At 30.4% G+C, this 16,285-nt stretch overlaps 1 protein-coding gene across 2 annotated transcripts in view; it reads right to left on the bottom strand.

Moving 5' to 3' along the window:
• LOC129962701 (collagen alpha-3(IX) chain-like) overlaps nucleotides 1–7,966 on the bottom strand; it is a 167,479-nt gene extending 159,513 nt beyond the window's left edge. For both annotated transcript variants that reach the window (XM_056076633.1, XM_056076634.1), the window contains exon 1: nucleotides 7,581–7,966. In XM_056076633.1, the coding sequence (XP_055932608.1) occupies nucleotides 7,581–7,594 (14 nt within the window). In that variant the 5' untranslated portion in view covers nucleotides 7,595–7,966. The remainder of the gene's footprint in view (nucleotides 1–7,580) is intronic.
• Nucleotides 7,967–16,285: the final 8,319 nt, after the last annotated feature.

Here is a 16,285-nt window from a genome sequence, read left to right as displayed (position 1 = left end):
AATAAAGCCTTTGAAGTTAAACACAAAGATCTTTAAATATGGGCTGTTACTTTTGAAGGTAATTTTTAATAACTCTTTCAAAATGGTAAAACGCGCAAGCATATTTGTGTGCAAGGAAAAATATCTTTAATTATTAAAATCATTTCCCACCATTGATCAGAATTGACATTTCCTTATTTCTGAATGAATGAATAAAAAGAAAATAACAGTGATATTGCTCAAATATCTTGATTTAATCAAAAAGCGTAACATTATTTACATGGAAAATTTGTTTTATCTCATTTCTGCGTGTATTTGAGAAATTTACTCCCAACATTCAAGAAAGAAGAATCTAAAAATAGAAACAATAAGTTATTGAGAATATTGAAATTGGCTCATGATACGATATCATTAATTGGAAATTTGTATTTGTATGTTGGAAATATTAATTAGTTTTATGTTTTACATTTATACATTTTAATTTTAGGCTAATTTTCTTTAATGGTTTCGAGAAGTTTAAGGTCATTACACTTCAAAACATCCTGTGAAATGTTTGTGTATATAAAATTATGTTCCGTTATTATATTTTTGTATTGTGTGAGTTTGTTAAGTGCAGTTCATATAAAAAAATAAAATAATAATAATGTTTGTTATCCTAAGATCTTTATTCAGCAGAAAAACATTTTGTTTTTCAGGTAAAATGTTTTCTTTTTTAATTTGATGGTTTATCTTAATTGAATGTTAATTGAATATATATATATATATATATATATGTATAAGCAACATTAAAATAATGCTTGAAAAGTTCACCAAATTCATTTAGAATCAATATAAACGTTATTAGCACTTGGCAGAGGTCGGTATTAAAACTGTTGAGTGCATTCTCTTTCCACGCATTAAAGGCTTGGAGCTGATGGATGGAACCACGCCCACACCGTAGCAAACAAATTCATGCCAGTTAAATAACTTCACGATCAGGCAGAAAGCAACAAAACTTAACACCTATTTGAAATGCGTTGTTGAAGGGAAGCGTGATAAGACGAACAATCTCCCTCCTGATTTTTCACTCCCCTTTTGAATCACCTTGAACTTGACTTTAAAACAAATGAAAAGTCTTCGACCTCAAGTTAAACAAACTTCATAAAAAATCTTCAAAAAATAAATATAACTCGCATACAAGATCTAATTACCTTTTTTGATATTTTAATGTTCCTCCTAAAGAGGGAGGGATGAAAAGAAGAAGAATTTCATTCTAACACACAGTTGGATAGGAGACAGGTGTTTTTGCAGTATGGGTCATACAGAGCGAAGCATGTATGATGAAAAATGTTCGTGGTGTTGCATTATAAATCATTATCTACTTTAGCTGCAGCCTTTAAACCGGCTGTTAGTTCGTTAGATTTGTTTCTGCATTTGAAAGATGTGGATGCATAAGAAATGCTTGTAATTAGCTTTCTGACGAATTTAAAGTGAAATGTCTCATAATATTTTATTGGCCTGTTTGGTGCGTTCCGCACAGAAAATAATCTGACCCTGGTTCCAGAGCTACCAAACTTGGCTCGTAAAAAACTTCTTGAGTAGTAAGGGCTTACTAAGAGAGGATTTTTGAATATTTTAATTGAATAAAACTAACTGGCACTTTAATGTTCTTCTTTAACAACGTCGGAGCATATTACTGCACAATAGGCATTTTCCAGAAATTTAAAATTTAGACATATCAATTCGGTGCAGTCTTTTTTCTTTTGAAATAAATTTTTCAAAATTTATTTTAAGCCCAGTTTTTTTTATTTTTTTTTTTTTATTGCTGTATTGAAATTCGAGTCAGTTCTGTTGTTTCATCAAATATTTTCCTAGCTTCATTTTGCCAAAAATGAAATTGTAATAAAAGATTACTTTCGTAGGATATTCATGCCAAAACAGAACTTTCCCTTTTATCAACATGTTTATATTTTTACGATCGCGTTCTTGCTGTAAATTGCATGATGTCATCTCGTCTAGCATCTCTTGATGCAACCCATTTGGTTAAAGACAAGACAAACAAATCAATCATTTCGGAGCAAAAGTTCAAAATTTGAAGTGAATTTTTTCTCTGCAAATGCTGATGTAGGAAAGATGCACAGGTAATTTCAGGTCGCAATCATTAACACTCACATCAAAGTAAATAATGATTACATAAAACATTGTCATTTCTTGCGTTATTAAAATTAATCATATTTTATTAGTAGCATCATTTATTTAGTAAGCATTTCTACTTTTTCTTTTCAGAAAAGCTTTAAACGATCATTTTCATATTGATTTTTAAATGAATGGATTAACGGTGACTTTTTCTATCATTTTTAAACCTCCGCAACACTGCTGCAACAAATTTCTAAGTAAGTGTGATTTTCTCTGCGAAACTGAGGCAATTGTAAGTTATTTAATGAAAGATTATTAGAATATATTATAAATTTTGTGAGAACGCAGCATTAGAGTTTTCGTAAACGTTTTGAAAATCTGAATATATCTCGAAATTTGCACTTCAGACTATTTCCCAATTCCACAGCTTCTTCGAGTTCATTCCTGACCATAGATTATTCATTATCGAGAATATTTGTTAAAACGTAAAATCTATGCACATATTTCTTGCAAACTGTTTATCTATCACTCATCGCTTTTTCCAATCAACATGCAGCTATAAAATTGTAGAAAAGCGCTGTTTGCCATTATTACTATGAAATACCAACCCGGAAATTGAGCCATATGCAGATATCACCATGACGTTACAAGTGACGTGAGGGCACACAAAACTTGTAGATTCATCATGCGCACTTTTTTTGAGATTCGCTGCAAATGAAACTGACGTCATTAACTCAAAACAGCTGAAAGAAACCATCAGTACACTTTTGCACGAGGTAGAAAGATCGGAAGATTGAAAGAAGGACATAGTTTGTTGAATTCTGCCGGTGACTTTGGAATGTGTTGAAATACTGTTCCATGAGCTTGGAAAGCATTACAGAGTAGAAGTTGTAAGAAAGGTTGGTGGTGGACGACCAGGGCAAACAACGACAATAGATGATCGATGTATTGTCAAACTATTCAAAAGTGGCCAAAATCAGATTGCTGACAGCATTGCTTAGCACTTGCGTGCAATAACTGGGTGACGCGGTTTACTGTGGCCAGAGACTGCATAAAAATATCCTGTTCGTCCGGTATCCGAAATTCTACATACCGTTGATGCCGGTCATCTCTTGCACCGTTTGCAGTTCTGAAACGGTATATAAAGATAGTGCATTTCTTCAAAATACTCACGCTTTCTTCACCGATAAGAATTGTTTAATCTCACAAATGAATTTCGATGTTCTTTAAACTTAGAGACAGTTTTTTTTTTTTTTTTCATCCCACTTTCAGGGGATGAGGCAAAAATCGTTGAGGTATTCCTGGTGTGCTTCTGTGGGGAAGCATAATGCTGAAAGGGGGGGGGGGGCGGAGTTTCATTTTGGATAGAAGTTTGGTGACCAGAGATCATTATTTAATGAAGTTCTCCTCCTCCTCCCGCATTAGTTCCAATGCACTGTAGGTCCAGATTTCGTATTTATAGGCAATAACTAATGGCCACACAGGTCTGCAATTTAGGAGCTTCTGAAAAGCGAAAATATATGTCGAATAGATTGACAAGCGTTTCTCTTAAATTTAAATCGAATTAAGCATTTGGGGGTGCTTTGGAAAATGTTGGCCTCACGATTGTATCCTTCCAAGACCAACAGACAATTGATACAGATGCTCCTTGAGGAATGGGCACTCTTGCCTCAAGAATTACTAGATAATATTGCTTTGAAAAGGGACTGAGGGTGGCACGTAATTATGACGGTGATTCTGATTTTGACATTAAAGCCTTTTCTGCTCCCTACATACAACCTATTCATTTTTTCGTACTGAACTACTTTTATCCTTTAAACACTATATTGTGACTTTATAATATGAATTTCATGTATAAGTTTACTTTTTGAGTAATTGCAGCAAAAGGGTAATAATTGCTTCATTTCGGACATCAATGCATAAAGACAATAATTATGAAAGTAAAGAATAAATTGAAGGCTTTATAATCAATGTCCAACAATTGTAACATTTCACTAAATTTTCAGTAAAACAATTTTTCTGAAAAAAAAATTATAATCAGAAATGAAGGACAAATGAAAAGCAGTTAAGATCTAATAAACCACCAGTGCAGCAAATCCATTATGATATTACGTCGCAATGCAAGAAACATTTCGCGAAATGCAATATGCGTTTTGAAATTGTTTATGATGTGCGAATAAAAACGGGTTTTTTTTTTATACTTCTTTATCCAGAACCATTAAACTATGTACTTAAATGATAATTCATTAGTTTTTTTTTCTACCAAAAAAAGAGAAAAGGATATCTGAAAAATTCAGTTTGATTTTTTGTGAAACATATTTATAAATCTGCGATCGCTTATTTTACCAACTATTAGGAAACGGGAAAAGGAATTTAATAATTTTTAATAAATTGATATAAATTTTTTTTTATTATTATTGTTAGCTACGAAACGATGATAGAAGATTGTGGATTTAAAAAGGAAATTATTCTCAAAATGTTGAAAAAGAATGAGTTTTGAACAAATCATTAAGCAATGACTTAAATGTCACACCGAAGCAAAGTTTCATTACTAATTAGTTATGATTGTTTTGAAAATAAAATTTTAATTTACTGCAATTCTTCCAAGTGCTTACGTTAAAAGTTTAACAAAATAACAATTAATTCGAATTAAAGAAATCATTTGTTACTGAAAGCAGAAACTCCAAATTAAAAAAAAAAATGAAATGTGTGATGAGTTGAGAATTCATTCTTTTTAAAATAAATGCAGCCATTATTTGTTTTCAAAAAAAGTAAGAAAATTCATCAATAATGTTATTATTTTCAAATTAATATTTGAGGAGAATTAATGTAAAATTAGAAATAGGTAAATGTATTTTATTCCTAAATGTTTTTGAAATATTACTTAATAATACACTAAACTCTACAATAAAAAAAAGCAACTACAAACTCTATCTGCAGTTTAATAGCACAACTTATATCGTTAGCAAAAATACACAGTAGTAACTATAGACTGGAGGCTACATAATTATGTAAATTTTCAAGACTTTTTCATGAAAAAAAAATGAAGAATTTTAATATTTCTTCTGAAAAAACAAAGCTAAATTCGTAAAAACTTTCACTGCTACATAAGAAATATTAAATGGAAGAATCTTGAGCAACGTGCTGAAAACCGGCAATTTATAATGCGAATGTAATACGATTGATTGGACGTTAAATCTATTTTATTTAATTTTTATTTCATGAAATGTTTAAAAAACTCTTTGATTTAATAAAATCAAAGGATTTTTATTGACAATCATGAATGGGATGCGTTTTTCATTTTCAAACCGGGCAAAGAAAGTAAGTGTTGTAATAAAATGATAAAATAATTGCAAAATATATTCGCATCTGTAGTAAAACTGTCAATACTAAATTAATTTTCTAGAAGTGCGCTTTAATAAATGATTCACTTCTTAGCAACTTCCTATTTATTTTAAGGAAATGCTTTTTTGAAAAAAAAATATAACCAATTGAAAAAATGGCCTCTACTTTAAAAATTACAAATAATAATGTGTCCATAATAACAGTGAAACGCAAAACATTTAGGGTACGACAGATTTACTCGATAAAAACAACAGCGCCATTTGAAATAAAGAAAAAGTTCCCCTTCGAAATGAAGTAGTATTAGTCATCGTCTTAAAAGCCAAATAAATTCTTGTGTTGGTTCTCTTTCAAAGGAACATTTTCTTTAGCGATCCGAGTGGAGGAGAAAAAAAGTGGAAACTGCTATCAGGTGGAAGTTCTCGCCCGCGCTGAAGACCGTTGGAGAGCGGAGAAAAGTTTCCAGGAATTAAATGGGCTGCTTGAACCTCTCTTTCTTCTAATTCCGCTTGCTAGAACTTGATCCTGTTTTTTCGGTTTCAAGACCAACTATTCTATTGACTTAGTTTTTCCAAGTAATTGCATCAAACAGATATTTTGTATAGTAAATTTTATGGAATAATTTCATTAAATGGTGAGAAATATTCGGGTAAAATTAATAAAAAGTCCTAAATATGTATAAACGGTTTCAGATACTATTACATGTAATACTGAAATGCATCAAAGTTTCATAATTCAAATATATTAATTATTACCAGAATTAAGGTATATAGTATTTCAATAGTGAATTAAAAAAGTTTCAAAGTAGACGAACGAATAGAATGTAATGCTAGGTATACACAAACAATTTACTTGCTTTTTTAAATCATAATGATAAAATCAACTTTAATTGCAATGTTAAAGGAATATTAAAAACAGTATAGACTTGTTAGCATTTTGATCGCAATAGTGGGCAGTGGGGTGAAAGAAATCCCCAAACCTTCACGATCGCAATTCATGTAGGTCGGTGTTAAATGACGCATTTGATTGATCTAATTTTACCTTTAAAAATTGAAATAGTTTGCCATATTTCTATCGATTTCCTAATTCAAAACTAAAATAGCATTTATGTTTTGAATTTCACATATTGCGCTTAAACGAATTTCATTCTTTGGACAGGAATCACGCAATTTTTGAAAAGGAATATTTTATGGAAGGATTGCATAATGAAGTTATAAAGGAATTGCATACTAATACATTATTCAATAAAATTACGGGAAAAAAATATTTAATATAAAATGACCGCTCTGTCATTTTATTTAAGCAACAAAATTCAGCATTTAGACAATCCTTTCAGGTAATGAACTTAAAATGAAATTAAATAAAATATAGTTTATTTAAAGAAAGAACCATAAATTTGGACAATCCTTGCAGGTAATGATTTAAAAACCAATTAATCGAGATCTAGTTTTTTAAAAGGAAGAACAATACATTAAAAGCTTTATTTCCTTATTAACTTTCAAATGAATAGCAGCAATGAAGGGAAAATATTTATGAAGAATTCATTTGATTATCAGCTAAAACATACTTTAAATAATTTCGAAGTATTACTCACTACAACTTGCTGTTACAAAAAAATGATAGAGTTTTTTTTTTTTTTTTTTTAATAAAAAATTATGATTTTAAACATTTTTAGAATTTTTTTTTTATTTAAAGTTTTTCGCCCATTTAGAAATAATAATTCCATTAGATAATTCTGTGATAAATCATTTTAGTATTAACTATTTGAATGCCTTCTCGTTTTCTGTCAGTCGGAAAAGTTCACACTTCTTAGTGTTCATTGAAAAAAATATATTCCATATTTTCTTATTTCATGTTAATGGCAATAAAATTTTCAAAGCAATTTTTAATATATGAAATATTTTTCTAAATAATGGAAGGGAATGCAGTTTCTTATTCTTCTGTTATGAGCAGTCACATAAATCATTATCCTTGACATGCAAATCTTTTTGGCTTTCTTGGCATCTGTTATCATTTGGTTTATTTTTAACTAATATTTTAATAGTTTTTTTTAATAGTACTGCAACAATTCTCATTATTTTCTTAATATTCAACTGAGGACAGTAAAAAGAAAAATCGCTTCTGAGATAAAACTTATGACTTACCGACATAAAGCCATCTTCACTGAAATAAATATCCAACTTGCCGGATGAAATTGCAAATCAAAATTCCAGGAAAAATTTCGTCCGTTTTTTCGCCTCCTTTTTTAAAAAACTGCAAAATGAAAATTTCTTTTGTCACATTTTCATCCCGAAACTGGAAAGCGATAAATCATTTAACTCCTAACCGATATTATGATTCTTTTTATCTCACCAACCTTGCATTCTTATTTTAAATTAATTTTAAAATTCAATATGAATAAACTAAAAAATAAAATAAAATTGAGAGTTTTTCCGCCTTCGTCTCATCTACATTGTTCACTCGATGCGGAACAATCAGGTTCGGTTTTTTCGAACTCCTCTGGAGAAGTGAGCACATTCGCCTGGTTCGCGGTTAGCAGTGATTGCGGGCCCGTCCCGAACTTTTTCGCTGGCAGGCAAGGGGCGGCGAGGGTGCGGTGGGTCCTTGCCTCTGGTTGCCTACGCGGGTTCAACTCGATCGAATTACGACTTTCATTCATGAATTTTCGTTTGATAGAGGACTTGAGATGCGACGATGGGTGAAAAAAATCATTTGCATCCTGGTGAAAGAAAATCTCACCCTGACATTGACTCTTGATTTTTTTTCTCTTATCATTTAATAATACTTTCCACGGTGTTTTCGTTTCTAATGTGCTCAATCATTCGTTACGTTCGAATTTTTTACTAAGATATTTATATACCTGGATGTTTAAACGGTTTCATTTGGTATGTGACTGAATTTCTAGAAAGGACAAAGCACATTCTTAAGAGTAAAAAGTTTAGTTTTGAAATCGTAAATAAATGGATTGTTGTTAAAAATGGAAGATTAAAAGGCTGTAATTATATCAATAATTTGTTTCAAATTGTTCAGACTCGACATTATTTTAATATACAGAATGCCCAGAATTCATTATTATTATTAAGCGAAGGCTTGCCCCTCAAGACGGGATATTATCTTCTTTAAAATATCTCGGATATGATGCCCCAAATTAACTAATGAAAATTGTAGTAGAAAATCTCATGCACATTGGACTTAAGAAATAAAAAAGTAATTTGCTTAGATGTAAACACATAGTAACAATAAAAGATTTTTTTTCCCAGTAAGATCTTCTCTTTTCGTAATATTCAGGAAAATAATTCAAATTAAAAATAATCATTAAAATTAGAAGACCTTTTTTCCACTAACTGAAAAAAAAAATGTATCGCCAGATATAAAATGAAAATAATGCTGAAAGAAAAGATTAGCAACAACTTCCGATGAAACAATATAACTGCGAAATAATAAAATTGCAGATCTCAGTTCATGGATATTTGCTACAATCCAGCATTAAAAAAATTAAACAAAATGGGAATAATTTATTCCCACGCTTGTAAATCGGTCAATTTAAACACTAAAAAAAAATCTATCTCAGTTACTTGACGCCAAATCAAAATTTGAGATTTTCAGATCCGATAATGATCCTGACCAAATGATATACTTTTGCGAATTTCGATGGTTTGTTATGCTATAGATTATTTCATACTTTATAAATTTGTATTACTTGGATGAAAATACATAATATCCAATCTTCCGTTTTTTTAATATCTATGTCGGTATTTGGTCGTTGATATAAAGGTATCTAAATTTATTTAGAGATTATTGAATATTTTTGGTTTTAAATTAACTGCTCGCCTGCAGATCTTTCTTTAAAGCACTATTTAGATTAAACGTTTGAAAATAAATTTGAATATATTTCAAAAGAAGCAAATTGCTATTCATAATACAATTCTATAATAGCAAAATGCAATTCAACGTCAATAGAAGAAAATAGCCACGTTAGTCCATATAAAGCATTGTTTGCAAAAGAAAAGTTTCCAATCCTCTAAAATAGTAGAATGCATTACTTAAGAACTAACGAGAAACTTAAAAAAAGAAAGAAAAGACAAGAAAAAAGAAAAAAAAATCATTAAAGTTCTCAAAAAATGTTAATTTTACCGCTATAAGCAAAGAGAAACAACTAGTTGTAAACAATAAAAAAAAAATGTTTTCGATATTCTGAAACTATTCTTATTCTTATTCTGTGATCTATCCAAAAAGAACAAATCACAATAATTTTAATAGATAAAGGAAGTTAAATTTTTCATACAAATTGGGATTTATAAAAATAAGTTTAATCCTTCATGAAATATATGATTTCTTAAACTGAAAGGAACATTTCAAATTAATATTTTTGATTTTTATTAAGTTTAAAGAATCTCTGAAAGGCACTAAAAATCAGGGCCAAATAAGTGTTTCATAGATTTTCTATCGAATGAAGTCATGCAATGTGGTAGAGACATTACAAGTCAGTGATTTATTTATGTCTTTTATTTTCCTTCAATTTCCTTTTTTTTTATTTCCACGTGTCGGTCTCGTGGATGGGCATGACATAAACTAGAAGCCAGGATGGCGTATCTACCGCACGCCCGGGACAAGGGCCTTCACTTATAACCATCATATCTTCTTTGATTTTGATCCTATCATGCGACATCCACCCTATCAGTTTACAGGCTGTCATGTTCTCCGGCTCAGATTCCAATTTCTGGGTTTCATCTGCTCTTTTAAATTTGCTCTAGCAGTCAACGTACATTACCCCTAACGCAACACCTGTGAGAATTTCCTACCACAACAGAACGCAGCTATCCTTATGTGGAGGAATTTACTACAGCCCTGAGGTCGTAAAAAATAAAGTCCTGACTTAGCGTGGATACGCACACAACCTGTCGCCTGCTAGGCGCGGTTTGCAGGCAAGAAGATATAAAATGAAGCACATAAATAAAACACTCTTCGAGGAGAATTACGACCCGGCCCCTTAATTTATTCCGCCAGTGCAGGCTGGGCCTTTAAGGTTTCCCTAAAAATAGGCGATTTACGCGAATATCGTGATTGTTGGGGGCGGTGTGAAGCAGATAGCGGTGTCGTCAAAGGGTTTGTGTGTGTTCTGACAGAGAGTAACTAAGTAATTTCCAACAACAGTGCTTGAGAAGAGATGTATTACGTAGTTTTAATTGTTTACGATTGTGCTCCCAATTCTGTTCCCAGGGAACGGTTCCTAATCACTGAGGAAAGGAAAGGCGTAGGATTTAATGGAACAAATGACCTTCAGTATCTTGTAAATGCCCGCAATGAAGAACTGCGGTCCGGCGTAGAGCTTTGTCTGGATTTTGAATTTATTAGTTACTTATTCCTAACGCATTGCAGAGTTTGAATTATTTGGTCTAACGAATCTAGAGTGTTCTCTGCCTTATATGGTAATGAAAAGCTTACTATTATTTTTTCTGTTGTTTACTCTGTAATTAGCATGAGATTTTGCATGTGAAGGGCGATGAAACCTTAAAAAAAAGCAGATAAATGCATTTTTAGAAAGGCAGCCGCAAAATATTCAACCGATTTCATTTTATGGTTCTTAGTGAAGTAAAATATTACATTAATAATAATTTTCATTAATTTTAGCTTTAATAAAACACTAAAATACTTATTTTGATTTAATTTCATATTTTATATAACATCAAAATGAAAGGTTTAAAAATATTCAGTTTATTCAGTTTCATATAATACTATTTAAATTGGAAAGATTTAAGACTGCTAAATGTAGTTATTTTGTTTCAATTTTTTTTATTATTATTATTTTATTTCTGCGTTGTAAATTTCAAAAAATGCAGAAACTTAACAAATAAAAGAAAAGAAAAATACTGATAAATATTTGAGTTATAACAGAAATTTTTCTGTAGTAAAATATAATGAATTTTGCGAGAGAAACATTTCTGTATAAATTAGCAGTTTTAAATTGAACATCATATTGTAAGTAAAAATAACTAATTTTTGTTAAACTGATGATCTTTTAAACTTATAATTTATTTATAGTTAAATTAACTAAAGATAGTAATCATAAAATTATTTAAAATAATTTATATATGTCACTTTTTGCATTCACCCATTTTTACAAGTATAAAATATAGCTGATAAATTAGGTAAATATTAATTCATTCCACGCTAAATAATTATTTTAACTGCCATCTGGCCGAGAAATGGAACTGAGACAGTAACAACAACAATGTCAACTGAGAACCAACTATAATAAGAAAATTTTGAAATCATTTCGAGGACAGTTTTTCAGATTATTATAGGGAAAATTTTAAATGATACTGTGCAAAATTAGTTACTCTATTATGGGTAATCTCTTGTGAGCAGATTAGTAATAAGTCACTTCGGCATGGTGAATGAAACAAATTTAGTAAAGTTTGCAATATCCTCAAAACAGTACTTGAACTCCAACTGTATAAACGGGATCAATTTATGACATTGATAAATATTGTTAATCTACCATGGCATAGAATGGCATAATTTCGTTTATAATTCCATTAGAAAAGATATTATTTCTAGGGTTATATATATCGACAAAAATTTGAATTAAGTTTTGAAATTATTAATCCTTTATTTCCAGGTCCCTCAATTTTCTTGCACTTCTGTTTTTACATTTTACTCTAATAGTTTTAAATTAAATTATACTGTTAGAGCTTCGCATTTAAATACAATTTAACGCCTAATTAGCGGTTTAAAAAGTATTGCAGTTTAAAGAGTCCGAAAAAATTCCAACTTCAATCACTTCACAGGAAAAGTGAAAGAAAATAGATTTTTCCTTCCTAACATTTTAATCTCTTCTGCCATCAAGCAAACCATAAGAGAACATAAATACCAAATTCCCTCTTCTATTCAAACTAGGATTGAGCGAAATGTTTTTCTTTAAGCATTTGCCCTCTTAAGGAAGTAATAAGTTCAAGGATTAGCTTTAGCTGAACATTATCGCTTTTCAAAAGGCCCCTGGAGATAGCAATCGAATCCCCAACCATTTTCTTTAAAAACTTCCGTTTGCGCCACTCCTCAAATCATTGAATTTAAGTATTGAATCAAACCATTTGGCACGCACACCTACGGTTACAGTCAACCGTCCCCCTCCTGCTGAGAACGTAGGCTTCGGTAGGATGGGCGAAAGTGTGGACGGATGCTTCTCCGTCTGCATTTAAGACTACTGTTTGTCCTTACTTGAAGATATGCTATAAAAAAAAGGAGAGAAACGGAAGAAAACGCTTCAACTGCTCGTTCTTTCTAAAAGATGGAATGAAAGCAAAAATAAAACAGAAAAAGAAAGGAAACAGAGGAAGTCTGGAGTAGTTTGATTTTAGAGGACTCATTTCAGTTATTGTTTTGGTGGTACCTTCTTTATGGAATTGCATTGTTAGAGAATTTATTCCTAAAGTGAAACAAAATGTAGTTTATGAGTCTAGAAAATTTATTTAAAGCGACTTAGAAGTAGTTTACATAAAATGCGTAGGGTATATTACTTTTCTTGAAAATTTAGGACCAAAATATTTCAGGTGCAGACTTCATGAAGACAATGAAATTGAATATTCATAAAACTAAAATGCAATTTATAAGCTAGACAAAAAATTCTTCCTGTTTCTGTCCATGCAAATATAGATTTTTTTTTAGCTGAACAAAGTAAAATAGCCTCTCAGATGTTCTGAAAGTTTGCTGCAAAATGATTAAGTGAAACTGATTACACTATTATACATTAACTTATATCGGAATACTTTTACAGCTCTAAAAAACTTTTCAATCGCTTATTTCGGGAGTACGTAGACTTCTACTCCAATAAATCATGCATTTAATTAATAAGTGAAAATATTCCGACAAGGGAGGAATTCACTGTTCTTTCTCTTAAAATTCATATCCATGTTCTTAAAAAAATATAGATGTTTTTTGGGGTTTTTTTTATAATTTATTTAATGAACAACGAATGAGTTTAAATATTTTCAATAATCATAATTATATTGATTAAAATATTCTAAGTGAAAAAAATTATTCCCAAGATATGATTGTATAACAAAACTTCAATATCGTGCATGCTGAAAGAGGTCTACCGAAAAAATATGTCTAAGGATTAAGATCAAGAAGACTCTTTAAATCAATGTCTCAATCAATGCATTAAAATTGTTTTAAAAAAATTATTTCATTTTTTTCAGATTTACGTAAAATGATATTAAAAACTTCAAGTGTAAAGTTTCATACTTTTGTAACTACAAATTGAAACATGAAATAATTCTGGTTATCCAACATTGAAATATTCGACTTATGAAGCCATTAGAATAATTTCTTTGATCATTTAAGTAAGCTTAAAAGAAAATTAGGGACTTGCTGTTTCAGTAATGCTGTACTGTATATCGCTTCTACCTCCTAACCATAATAGTGAAAGATAATCTTTCGAGAGGACTCGTGCAAATGACAGATACAAATAAATGTCTTTCGTTTTCTATTTAATTCACTCCAGGGAGGCCAGAGTTCACATTAGCTGTGTTGAAATTTAGGTGAACATTTAAAAAAATATTTAACTAGATGCATGCAATTATTATAATTCAGATCTTATGATGGGCACCAAATAAGAATGATAAGTATTTCTTGCTCCCCCCCCCCCTTCTTTTTAGCTGATATCGTCAAATAAGGTACTTTTGTGTCAGGGATATTCTTCAAGATGAATATATTATTCAATCACTAAGGATATTAAAAGAAAATGAATATATGCTAATAATTGCTTTTATCAATTTACATAATAAACCGATAAAATTACTTTATTAAATTAAGCAAAATGTAAAGGAAATCAAATATTGTATGAATCGGAGCAATTATTTCAAAATTTTAATTTAATTATTAAGGAAGACAGCGGCATTTATTCTGAAAAGCATCTGAAAAAATATATATTTATAGGAGTATGGACAGACAGAGTTTTTTAGTTTTTCGAATGAAATTCCCATTTTCATGATTCCACCAAAGTTCTACATCTTTTTTTGAAACTGCGAGTGAAAAAAAAATGCAAATAAACCTTGCTTCTTCGACATTAAATCGGCTGGAAATCCCCATAAGCTCGTGACAACTTTCATAACGAGCACTATTTCAGATTCTCTCATTGAAAGGGGTTGTATTTTTTAATCCGATGAATGGAATAATTCAGAACAATATTTGAGAATAATTTGTACATTAAAATTTCTTCATTCCCCCAACATATCCTATTCATGTGAATCTGAATCCTAGAGGTGAAAATGTGAATGAAATTCTATTGGAAAGTTAAATACATCCACATCTAGATTAGTTTTTATTTAGTTTATTGAAAGCTTTATACGTGGAAAGTACATTTTAAATGCATTTTTTTTATGTATCCAGGTGATATACATTATAGAATTTTTAAGGGTCGTCTTTCATCTGAAAGTCTGTTTACATGAGTGTTACCTCAGTTGTTACCTTCTGATGCATTTTATTCAAAAACCTGAAATATTTTATCACTTGTTGACATTTGCTTTTTACTGTGCTTTCTATTACAAAAAAAATTCTTTTTGATGCAACTTTTTTAAAATTTGATGACATTTTTTTTTTTGTTCTTGTTTGATGGTTTATTCTTTAAAATATCTCCTTCATTCTTTCATCCAGTTGCATAAATGCGTATTGATATGATGTAGATTCTTCAACCCTGCTACTTTGGGGATACATCTGCGCACATGCAGCCCAATATTTTTTTTTTCTTTTTATTTTAACAATTTAAGATTATATAGGTATAGAAATCTATTTACGGATAAAGTTCGTCTACTACCATATATGTTTGCTATTAACACAGTAGAATTTAGTTTAGTTAAGTGTACGTTATGCATTTAAACTCTATGAGGAATGAACTTTGCCCCTGAATTTTTGAAGAACTGGGATGAATTTCGTACTTTTCTGCTATAGTCAAATGACACTTGAGTTGCTGCTCACGGTATAACACAAGTGGAGGAATGTGTTTGCTTCTCGACAGAGCTTGGAAATAGGCTTTCGAACCCATGACTGAATCACGAGACTGCAAATGGATATTTTGAACAGTTTTTTTTTTTTTTCTTTTTACCCTTTATTTATGGAACGAAATAAAAAAAAAGCTTTGCAAAAAATAGCGAAAAATAATTATATGTTTAATTCTTTTCCTTTGTCTTTTTTTAAGATCACTTTTACTTTATAATAATGTTTATAAAAATTCAGTCTCAACAATAACTTTTTAGAATTTTACTTAATTCGAATTCATTTTTTGCTATAGAAGATTTCTAACTAGTGAAAACATTCCAAAAATATTTGACAACTTTATAAAAAAAATTTTTTTTTGATAAACAGATGACGCATTCTCAATAACAATGATGAACAACAAAATATTCATCATGATTTGCTTTTGAAAAAATATTAAGACTTACAATGAATAAGAATTTCGGTTTAATAATATTTGACAAATACGAAGGTGCAGTATCTGACCAGACTAGAATTTTGCCTTTCTTCCAATTTAAACCTGTTTCACTGTTTCTGTTCTCTCCCAGAGAATAGACATGAAATCTTTAAAAAAAACTATCAGATCTGTTAAGTCATGAGATTAAACTAATTGAAACTAAAAAGTATTCCGTTATCTCATTATCAAGCGACTTCATTCTTTATTTTTTTAAAATTAAATAAATGTCTTTCTCCTTGAATCTACTCCCATCCCAAAGTAGATAACAGCGCAAAGATGATTTCAGCAGGAAGCTGTCTTGATGACATAAAATAAGATTATGGACACCACTCAGTTCCTATTTTCCTAAATTTCCCGCCGACTGCTGGGAAACAAAAC

The sequence above is a fragment of the Argiope bruennichi genome, chromosome 3, assembly GCF_947563725.1.
Source record: "Argiope bruennichi chromosome 3, qqArgBrue1.1, whole genome shotgun sequence".
NCBI lineage: Eukaryota > Metazoa > Arthropoda > Arachnida > Araneae > Araneidae > Argiope > Argiope bruennichi.
Note: the sequence above shows the minus strand (reverse complement) of the source record. Positions and strands in the feature narration are given on the sequence as shown.